The following is an 11,528-nucleotide window of genomic DNA, read 5'->3' as shown; positions in this document are numbered from 1 at the left end:
ATGGCTTCTTGTTTCATTCCTCAGCTTCCTCGCCTGTTTTTTCTGATTATTCTCTGGCTCTTGCTTTCCACTGCTGGACTCACCTACTGGTGAGGACTTTTGTACCCGTCTGCTATGGTCCCCCGCAAACCACAGGGAAATTCACAGGGCTTTACTAGAAGAATCTTGTGATATTCTTGTAAAGGATGAAAGGCAAACATGCTTTATCACGCATAGTCTCTCAGGAGTTTTGTTTAAATCTCAAGAGCCCAGGAAGTGGATGAACACATCAACTGTACTTTGGTGTGTAGTATTGGTTCAGAATTTTGCCCTGTGTACCCAAGGCCTCGGAATTCTTTGGGTCTCGGACTTGGTCACTGAGTGCTTTAACAATACACTGATCTCCTGGGAAGGGGAAAGGAAGTTCTGAGGGAGAGGCACATCTAGCAATTTGACTTGTCATTCAGAGCCCTGCTGAACTCAGCTCACATATAAAAGGAACTTGATCTCAAGAATAGTGTGAGCCAAGAATGCTGTTTTCTTTTGATTTCAAATTGAAGTAGAGCATTAGCTAGCCTCTCGTCTCAGCTGCTCTTTAATCTTCCTTCAGAGATCAAGCCTTTGATTATTGTGTTGCTGTTTTTTACCTATCACCTTTACAACTTTTTCCTAGAAGTCAGGATGCCCACCCCCCCAATTACACACTACAGCTGCTGTTGCATTGGTAGGGTTTTCTGGAGGAGTGACCCTCTCTGTTTCCTCGCATGGTCAATAGAAATGACATGTTTTCCCGGTGGGCTCTTCCGGGAGAAGTGATCTCTGCGGAGCTTGAGCCCCACTGAGCTGTTCTTAAGACTTTGTCACAATTGGGGTGCCTGGGTGGCTCAGTTGGTTGTGTCTGCCTTCAGCTCAGGTCATGATCCTAGGGTACTGGGATGGAGCCCCACATCAGGCTCCCTGCTCTGCAGGGAGCCTCTTTCTCCCTCTCCCTCTGCTTGCCGTTCCCCCAGCTTGTGCTCTCTCGCTCTCTTTCAAATAAATAAATAAATAAAATCTTAAGAAAAAAAAAAGGTATTTGCCACAATCGCCATGGGTGGGATTACAGGTGTTTTTAATTTCTCTCGTATGCTTGTTTTATTCTTATTCTAGTAACTATTTGTGAGTTCCTTCTATTTGCCAGACAAGTGCCAGGCAGTGAAGACAGAACCCTACGGAAGATAGACAAAGACTCTATGAGTTTTCTTATCTACTAGAGAATTACAGACAAGGAAAGCAAGAGAAGGGGCGCCTGGGTGGCTCAGTCATTTAAGCGGCCAACTCTCCGTGGTTGTGAGAATGAGACCCTTATCAGTCAGGCTCTGTGCTCAGTGCGAATTCTGTTGAGATTTTCTCCCTTTCCCTCTGCCCCTCCCCCTCGATCATGCACACGTGCGCTCTCTCTCTCTTGCTCTCTCTAAAATCAATCAATCAGGGCGCCTGGGTAGCTCAGTTGTTAAGCGTCTGCCTTCGGCTCAGGTCATGATCCCAGGGTCCTGGGATCGAATCCCACATCGGGTTCCCTGCTCCGCGGGAACCCTGCTTCTCCCTCTCCCACTCCTCCTGCTTGTGTTCCTGCTCTCGCTATCTCTGTCAAATAAATAAATAAAATCTTTTAAAAAAAATAAATAAATAAATAAAATCAAATCTTTTGAAAAAGAGGGTAATTCAGAATTTAAAAAAAAAAGAAGAAGAAAAGCAACAGGAACCATAGAGTGTAAGATGTGCGTTGACTGGGTCACTGGATATGCTACGGAGGATTGTAAAATGAATACTTCCCAGACTAGTGGGTCATAAAAGCTTCCAGAAGGGAGTTTTTAAAATTGAGATCCCAAGGATTAATTGTTGGCTTTATTTTGTTTTTTTCTTACAATACATTACTTATGTTATTTTTTAAAAGCCCACAAGTTTACAGTGTTTCCTGGTGCCCCATACCTGGATTCACTGTGAAGATGTTTAAGGAAGCTGGCTCTCAGGGATGCAGATGATAGAGCACATTAAGTTCATAGGACAGAAGAAAGCCTACAGCCCCAAGGGAAATGACTGCTCTATTCTGTCTCCTTCTCCTTTGATAGGTGTGAAAATAGACACATTGACACAAGCTGCCTGGGGCAGGGGCAGGGAAGGAAGGTGAGTCTCAAGGCCTCCAACTGTTCCTCCAAGACAGTACAAACCAGACAACACTGTTCTACTTACTCGCATACTAGTCTGAGTTAGAATGCCTGAAATCTTTTTTATTCAGATGTATTTGTTTATTTTTAGGCAGGGTGGGGGGCAGAGGGTGAGGGAGAGAGAATCTCAAGCAGACTCCACTGAGTGGGGAGCCTGACCTGGGGCTCGATCTCACGACGCTGAGATCACCATCTGAGCCGAAACCAAGAGTCAGACGCTTAACCGACTGCGCCACCCGGGTGCCCCTTCCTGAAATCTTAATATGCATATTTTCCTCAACAAAGATAAATCAGTGCAGTTTAAAAATGGTGCCTAATTTCCTCAAAAGCAATTGCTCACTTCAAACAATTAACCACTCTGAAAGTCCCACTGCATCTGATCTTTCTTCCTGCCTGAATCAATTCTTTATAATAAGAATTAAAAGCTGATATTTGCAGAACACTTTCCAGTCTAATCAAATAGGAAACTGACAGTTTTACTTATGTAATGCAAACCTCAAGATAAAGATCCACCCCAAGTTTACAAAGTTCACATGGCTTTGCATGACATGCTTGCCTTATTGGGATGTATTCCTTTCAATCAGTGGAAGTCAGCAGTTGTTGGTAAGAAGTGAGAGGCATGTACAGAATTCTAGGATTCTAGATGTCTTAAAGATACACAACACCCACTTACATGGACTCAATTGGCATTTAAAGCCTGGCTCTGCCAATAACTGGTGTGACTTGGGACCAGTTCTCTTCCTTTAGAAGCCTCATTTCCTCATCTGTACAATGCAGATGAAGCTCATATGTATTAAGGGCTTAGCACAATGGCTGGCACATCGGAAGGGCTCAGTTAATGGTAAATGTCATTCCACCTGATCTAAAGGTGGAAGTCACAGGGCTGGAGACTGAACAGGTATGGGGAAAGAAAGGGGGAAAGAGGAACAAGGCAGAGGACCTATGATTTATCTCCAAGTGGCATGACTGGGACGATGGGGAGGCCACCAGCTGAAACACAAGTCAACAGGAGCAGATTTGAGGAAAGGGAGGCCAATTTCCCATTTTGGGCACAATGAATAGGACATGTCAATAAGTCATCGAGATAGAGAAAACTGAGAGCAGGATAAAAGCAGGGTTAGAGCTGCTCTTATTATTTATTGAAGGGAGCTCTATGTAGGAAAGATAAATGTAATTTAAAAAGGCCTAAATTTCAAAGAACTAAAGAAACTTCCAGTGAAAGTAGAATAGTGACAAAGAATAATTACAAATACAGTCCTTTAGCTAATATGAATACTGGGTGAAAAGCCACATCTCACAAAGGCCACCAATCAGGGTCAGAGGGGCATCTTCACCACACAGGACACAGGGTCCTTTGTGCTGTGGCTGGTGGCACAGAGAGCAGATCCATTGTTCCCTTGTCTTCCCACAGCTGGGGGTTTCTTCAGGTGGAGACCACAGGTGGAAGCGTTACCGGCTCTTTAGTTTCGATGTCCCAAATCTAGGATCCCAGGAATCCGGAACTTACGACTTTTCAAGTTCTGAGTAGGCATGGGGGGAGTTGAGATGCCACCACCCCAGCTGTGGGACTAGCAAGTAGCAGACAAGATGAAGACACGTTCAATCTGGGCCCTTCCTGAGAGAACTGTGGCTCAAACCCTACATGCTGGCTAACCATGCGCAATCCACCTGGGCTCATCCAGTTCTCTTCCAAACTTGCTTTGCTCTGTTGCAGCAACAGACCCTGGGCATCTTGGCATAGACCAAGGAATACATGTTATAATTTTATTTGCTGAGCTGAAGAGGTTCCCATCTTAGTACTTAATAAATAAAAACTGCGTTTGTACTGTAAATGACTCTTTAAAAAGCATGTGTTAAGTTTTAGCTGGGATGAAACAAACACACTTGAGTGCATTATGCTGTCTTAAGCCAAACTCCCCATTCTGAAGCAGCAGCTGTTCTTGCTAATTAGGATCACATCGATGCGTGGATAGTGCTGAGGCTTTTGCCTTGATGTAATTTTTTCTGGGTTGGCCAATGACAGCTTCTCTCTTCTGATGTCTGGGTGCTATAGTCACCAATAGGCATGCGTGGGCTTCTGGGCAGGTCACCGATCTGATTGGCTTCCATACTCCAGAGTCATTTGGCAGAAAACTTGGCCAGTGTGCAGAGACACTTTTAAGTGAATTCCATGGGTATGGAGGCAACCTTGCAAAGCCTCCTTTTCCTTCCCTTTCAGTCCGAGCTACCAAAAAACCCACTTTATACAGCTCTAGGCACGGTGTTTGGTGCATGTTAGGGCTGAAGGTGCGGAGCCCTGGGAGGGCTGAGACTGCACTTGACGTTGGCAGTCCCTTTGCATGATTCTTTTGATGCTCTGGCAAAGACACATGCCCTCTCCCCTCCAGAAGATTAGACTGCCTACATAACCAGCAGCAATATTATTTAATGATATTTAAGTCGGTTTCTTTTTTTTTTTTTTTAAAGATTTTATTTATTTGAGAGAGAGAGAGAGAGCATGAGAGGGGCAGGGTCAGAGGGAGAAGCAGACTCCCTGCCGAGCAGGGAGCCCGATGCAGGACTTGATCCTGGGACTCCAGGATCATGACCTGAGCCGAAGGCAGTCGCTTAACCGACTGAGCCACCCAGGCGCCCCTAAGTCGGTTTCTAAATGGGTTGCAAAAACTGCACCTCTTCTTCAAGAAATGGAAATATTTTTACAGTGTCATTGGTTTTCCTTGATCAGAAAATCTCCGTTTGCACAGCAGGATTTTAGTCTCAAAGGATGACTATTTCAAATACAATGCATCCCTCTATGGAGAAAACAACTCTAATGGTGACAGTGTCTATACAGATGGTCTAGTGAGGTCATTACCAAGAAGCATTGTTAACGAACTGAGAGAGAAAAGACGCATGAAATGAGGAGTGGTTTGGGTAAGCAGTCCAACTAAACAAATATTTAGGGCCAGAACAGAGTAATTAAAAAAAAAGGCAGGGTGGGGCAAAAAAGGACGGGAGGGGGGAATGTTTCCTGCATTCTCAGAGAACAATAAGACAGGGTGGGGGCAGGGACAAGGACACCAGACTTGGAGGAGATACTGTACATGAGGTTTGTGTTGGAAGAAGGTACAGGAAGGGGTGGGCAAGTCTGTTGGCCTTAAAACTCTTCCATATGGCTGGGCATTCTGGAAATCTGACCAGCTTGTTCAACGGAAGCTCGGTTCCTAGGGTGGACAGACCACATCTAAGCCAAAAGGTGTCAGCTTCCTGTTCCCTCTGGCCCAGAGACACACTTAAAACTCTCCTACATGGGCTGCCACTTGGTGGGTCCATTTGCACACCTTCAGGCACTCGGCTGAACACCCAAGATCTGGTCATAAGGATCTTGGGAGGGTGGTCAAGATGAAAAAGCCTGAGGTGCTCTCATCAGTAAAGTGACCAAGAGGCGTACAGGCAACGGGGACAAGTGAGGGAATGACTGCAGATGGCAAAATAGGGGAGAAAGGGGTCAGATGTGAAAGCTGGATTTAAGATTTTATTTATTTTATTTGAGACAGAGAGAATGAGAGACAGAGAGCATGAGAGGGAGGAGGGTCAGAGGGAGAAGCAGACTCCCTGCCGAGCAGGGAGCCCGATGCGGGACTCGATCCCGGGACTCCAGGATCATGACCTGAGCCAAAGGCAGTCGCTTAACCAACTGAGCCACCCAGGCGCCCTGAAAGCTGGATTTAAAATACATTTAAGAGAGGTATTTAATTGGATTAGTGATGAGATAAAGACAGAGTGAATTGCTGAGTCATGGAATGGGCCCTGCAGGGTCATTTTAACCCACACATCACAACCTCCCCACGGGTGGAGTTGAGAGGACAGTCCGTTACTCTAACTATGGAGGCGGCTTTCGCACACAGCCCGGGTTATGCTGTAGAGGTTAGGAAAGGCCGCTTCGCCAGTTCCAGATGGGACCCCTGAGAATTAAGGGGTATTCTGGTGTCTGTGGTGTGGTCTGAGCGTTACATGCACAACAGTCCCTCGGAGGACGCCACACAGACTCGAAATCAGCACTTCTACTTAACCATGTGCCATTTTTCATACCACAAAAATTATTAGAGGGCTGGAAAATCACAGGGAGGTCCACGCAAGCAACTGTGATGCCTTCCAGAGATCAGTGAAACTGTCCGAGAGGCCTCTTCCATTCCTAACACCTTTTAATATGATTAACTTACTGTGATTCTTATGGGTACAAAGCTTCCAGGAAGAGAATTTCCTAGGTTGAGTTTATAAAGAATACTAATGAGGTCTACCAAAAGAAATCACCGAGGCGGATTCTCAGGGATAAAAATCCCCCCCTCCTACCTCCCTTATTTAATCTCCCTTGGAATGGAGTAAAATCCGAATGCTTATTAAAAGCATACCGAGGACATAAAGCAACCGTATGCAAAACAGCTGAGCACACAGAGCTTGGCAGGGGTGGGGTTTAGGAATGTTGGAAGCTCGCGTCTGTTCGGCTCCATTTCTCTTGGCCTAAGATGCTCTGATTTTATCAGCACTGAAACAGAAAAAAATGTCTATATACACACATGTGTGAAACAAGCTGTAAAGCTGCCTCCTTGGGCCAAACTCTGTGTCTGCACGGCCACATGTGGGTGGGAAGGGTCCCCAGGCATGATCACAGAGTCACAAGGTTACGTTCTCAGATGTGGGCAAATCTCACTTTAATTGCAAAGCCTTCATTTACAGCACACTCAACAATGAACAGACAGGAGAGCTGTGACTTTTGACCATGTGAATATATGAAAGTTCCTTGAAATTCAGGTGGGCGAGATAAGAGCATTCCACAAGAAAAGCACCCCTCCTCACCTTTCTGAAGACCGTTTTACATTTGAACAGGTGTCTGAGCATACTTGGAATTTCAAAATGGCAGGATGCGCCTTGCAGGGAGAGAAGAAGACCTTTTTTCATACTCTTACGCAAATCTTTAGTGAAAAGGGTCCTGGGTGGGCATGGGAAACCGGGAGGAAGGGAGCACCAAGCGGTACGAAACGCATCTGCTCCACGACTGTAACACAGGCAGCACACGCCACCCCGTGACCCCAGACACAGGGCGTTCAAGACCAGCCGTTGGAGAGTGGCCGCGGTCACCGCCTGGGATTGTGGAAGGGTCTCAATTCCGCCCGTGGACAAAATCCTTGAACAGCAAATACAAACTGTCATTGAATTTAAGTCATAAAGAATCTTGAGGAAATTCTTGTTTTATTTATATAGATATGGACTCCTATTTCCCTAATTAGAGCAAGGATCACACAATTGATATGCCTGTTCTGTAAGGTTTGAAGGGTTTGTTCAAATACTGGAATGGCTTAAGAAAAGCATTCTCTAATTTTGATTTTATTTTACACTTTCCAAAAGAGATAAGAGGGAACACAGGGGGAAAATGTGATGAATTCCCTGACTCCGAGGCCCAGGAGGGACAAAACCAGACTTCTCTGACTCCGGGCTCATCGAGATTGCTGGGAAGGTTCAGTGCCTAGGGAACCCCCGGGAAGACAAGGGAAGCCCACTGCGCCCCCCCACCCCCCGCCCCAGAGAACTCTACAGTGAGTCTATCACCGTGCTCTAGCGAAGCATATGCTTAAAACTAAAGAGGGTTTCAACTTAACATCTACATTTAAAAACTGGAGCATTTCAGCAACAAATAAGCTCAGAGAGCTCATCCCAGAAGTGCAAAGAAAGAACTATCGCTCTGACGTCTGGAAATCAAGCTGCTGTTCTCGGGCCCCCCACTCGCGGGCTCAGGCGGACACATAAGGTGGTGGCGGCTCCTTAGCAGCGCTGTTCACAGCAGCGTCATCGTACGGAGGTAAGAGCACCTGGGAAGCAACAGAGCGGACGAGGGTTAGTGTGTAATAAAAGTGCACAGACATTCCCCCTGAGCTTTCACTTCAACGGACCTTTCATGCAAAGAAACGTTGGCCATCACCTGGGCCAAATTTCAACTCGCCAGCAAGTGGCTACACTTCGATGAGAAGATGGGAAGAGACTTTTGGCCCTTTCCAGGTTTCCCAACCCCTGTTCACATGTGCCTGGACGTCAAGGTGCCTGGAGGGCCACAGGGCTGTGTCTCTAGGACTAGGAAGGAGGCGACGGTGTCTCTCGAGAGGAAAAAAGGCTTCTGGGTGAGGTCTATGTGTGCACATGAGCAGGGCGGGCACCTGACTGACCACGGGAACCACTCAGGGTGACATCGGCCACATTTTCTCGGCGTAGCCTTGAGCAACTTACTTAACCTCAATTTCTACACCTGTCATATAGGGACACCAGAGAATTAGAGGTCTACAAAGTATTTAACACTGCTTAACGCACACCTGAGATGATCGATATTATCTGTAAATGGCTGAAGAGGAACAAACGAGAACAAGCACTCGAGTTGATTGACCCTTCCTGTTCACACCTCAAGCCCCAAAACAAGTGCTTGGAATGGTTCCTGAACTGTCAACATAAGAAAACACTGACTGATTTGGAGTAAAAAACAAACCAGGGAATATGAACTCAATATAGTTAGCCTTTCTTCAGTCACCTACCATTTATTATGCACCTACTAGATGAGAGGCATTATGGGTACAAGGTGATTAAGATAAAGGACAGTTCCTGCCCTTAGGAACAGAGATGAGATGAATGAAAACCTTACCCACCTCAAGTGCTTTGCGCAAAGAGAAAGAACATTCACAAATGGAAAAGAATAAAACAAAATTATGGGCATCACTTACACTGAAAGCAGTAAATATTTATCAATTTCTTGCATTTTCATTTATTTATCCTTTCAGCTCCCAGAGGCACAACACTCAAATTTTCTTTTTAAGTTTTCTGTTTTATTCTATTCCCCCAACAATATCACAGACACACACACACTCCTACCTCTCTAATTCGACACACTTGACGACTTATTCTTCTCTTCTCCTAGCCTCGGAGCTCCTGTTGGGCTCAAGCCCGGTCTTACTTAACCCCGGAGTAGGGCCCAGTGCCTATCCAACAGTAGGAGCTCAGATGTTGGTGGAATGAATGAGTGAGGCATCGCCTGGGCGGGGCCTGGGCGATTCTGTATGTGCATTCGACGTTCCAGGCAGAGGACGCCGACACTGGTGAGGGTCCAATTAGGAGACAGCAACCACCCAGTCATTTGAACAGAGAAGGTTTCATAAGGAATAATTAACAGAGGACTGGAGGTGAAGCCAGTAAAATGGGGCATGATCAATGCATGGGTGTGAACAAGGTGTCAGAGAAGAACACACAGGGAAAACGACGTCAGGCGTCTCGGGAAGAGGGATCAGGCCCAGAGAGAAGAGGAGGCACTTCGGGTAGACCGGCAAGTGCACAGGCAAAGGGAGGGAAGCCTGAAGGCAGAGCACCCGCTGGGACCCCGATGACAGAGGGGTGAGGGTCAGAGCATGAACACGGCCCTGTCTTCCACCTGAGGGCGCTTTACCTAGCATCTGGCAGCAGCGTCTCCATGAGGGTCTCAGCCTGACCGGGGAGAAAAGCGTATTCTCTACAACAAAGCCACTGCTCCCCTCCCTGCGTCTGCACACTGGTGTGTGCGTGCGTGTGTGCACATGAGATACGGTAACTTCTAACCAGTGGCAACAGCTGTGATCAATGCTAGAAATATTAAATTTTGCATGACCGAGCTTCAGCATTATGCTCCTCAGCCTCATTAAACAATTAACGGATTCATATCTATCATTATCCTTGGAGAGATTATCCTAAAACACAACGGAGCTACTTAAAAGGGACTGAAATCAGCCACTGCATCCAATTTATTCTCTTTCCTGAGCAAAATACAACACTCAGATTCTACAAAATGCACACAGAAGATTAAACATGACTTTTTTTTTTTTTAAGATTTTATTTATTTATTTATTTGAGACAGAATGAGAGAGAGAGAGCACATGAGAGGGGGGAGGGTCAGAGGGGACTCGATCCCGGGACTCCAGGATCATGACCTGAGCTGAAGGCAGTCGCTTAACCAACTGAGCCACCCAGGCGCCCCTAAACATAACTTTTTTTTAAAAAAAGAAAAAAAAATACTGTAACTTTGCCTTTTGTTTGTCAAAATAGACTTGCTTTCACATTGAGTTAGTTTGTTACTGTTTCTTGCGATTTATCTTCAAACTTCTTTTATTTATTTATAAAAATATTTTATTTATTTATTTGAGAGAGAGAGGGAGCATAAGCAGGGGGGAGGGGCAGAGGGAGAAGCAGGCTCCCCATTGAGCAGGGAGCCCGACGCCAGGCTCCATCCCAGGACCCTGGGATCATGACCAGAGCTGAGGGCAGACGCTTAACCGACTGAGCCATCCAGGTGCCCCTTCAAACTTGTTTTAAAGTTTCACTTTACATCGGTATTTTAACATCCCAATATTGGCCTTTTGTCTCAAATATTCTATAGCCTTGGACCCTTTACCAAGTCAAGATGCCTGGTAATGAGTCTGTCCTTTAACCAGGGCTTTTGAGAGCCCCGCCTGTCTTTGCTTTCTCACCACCACATACTAAAAGCTGACTGAAGAACAGTCTTCACCCGGTACCTCACGCTTTTTTCACTAAAAGTTGTCCAAACAGAATCAGTTTCACATTCTCAAGTGACAGCGTCTTCTTTTTTTAAAATCTAAATGATGGTAATATTATTGACGATTTCAAGGAAGGGCTGGTGACATAAGCCGCCATACTTTTTCTATTTCAGTCTGTCGATACTGACTAAAAACACTCCCTATTGTCCTCTTCTACTAAGATCAATGAAGTACTTGGAAATCTGAGAAAACAACTCAATTAAGAGAGAACATTACAATTAATATGCCACATAACAAAAGTGGTGGAAATCCGATTATTTTGACATTTTTAAAAGTTGGCATTTAGTTAAACTCCGTCTTTCACTTTTCAGAATTTAGTCACTCACAATGAATGGCTAAAAAATAATCTCTGAGGACTAAGAACATAGGTCATATCCTACTTCAAACTAAAGTCACTATCTGGTACATGGCAGCTACTCAATGAGTAGGCAAACACAGGCACATTACAGACCTCAGCCACAGACCACTTTACTTCAAGCAATATTCAATACAGTGAAATTCTAATCTAAGTACATACAGTCCCTTGGAGTTTGTCTTAATAGGAGCTTAACAGAGTGACTGTGTGATAGTGTAACTTTCTTCCTTGCAGACGGAAAAATCCCTCTTGCCAGTGACCCCAGAAGGCAGCTGTTAATTAGGAAGATTAGAATCTGTCTGTAGTGTCTCTTTAATTGGGAGTTATCGTGCTAGGTTACAGTGTGCTTGTGGGAAGGCAGCTCCTCAATCATTTCAGTTCAACTCA

The 11,528-nt window shown here is 45.4% G+C and overlaps 1 protein-coding gene across 1 annotated transcript in view; it reads right to left on the bottom strand.

Annotated features, from left to right (window-relative positions):
• Nucleotides 1–6,855: 6,855 nt before the first annotated feature.
• The window catches only part of LAPTM4B (lysosomal protein transmembrane 4 beta), a 75,144-nt gene continuing 70,471 nt past the window's right edge, over nt 6,856–11,528 (bottom strand). Inside the window, exon 7 of the mRNA XM_035011586.1 lies at nt 6,856–8,032. Coding sequence (XP_034867477.1) covers nt 7,955–8,032 — 78 coding nt within the window. The 3' untranslated portion in view covers nt 6,856–7,954. The remainder of the gene's footprint in view (nt 8,033–11,528) is intronic.

The sequence above is a fragment of the Mirounga leonina genome, unplaced genomic scaffold, assembly GCF_011800145.1.
Source record: "Mirounga leonina isolate KUSES-001 unplaced genomic scaffold, KU_Mleo_1.0 Mir_165, whole genome shotgun sequence".
Taxonomy (NCBI): domain Eukaryota; kingdom Metazoa; phylum Chordata; class Mammalia; order Carnivora; family Phocidae; genus Mirounga; species Mirounga leonina.
The sequence above is the reverse complement of the archived record's forward strand: the minus strand, read 5'-3'. Positions and strand labels throughout refer to the sequence as shown.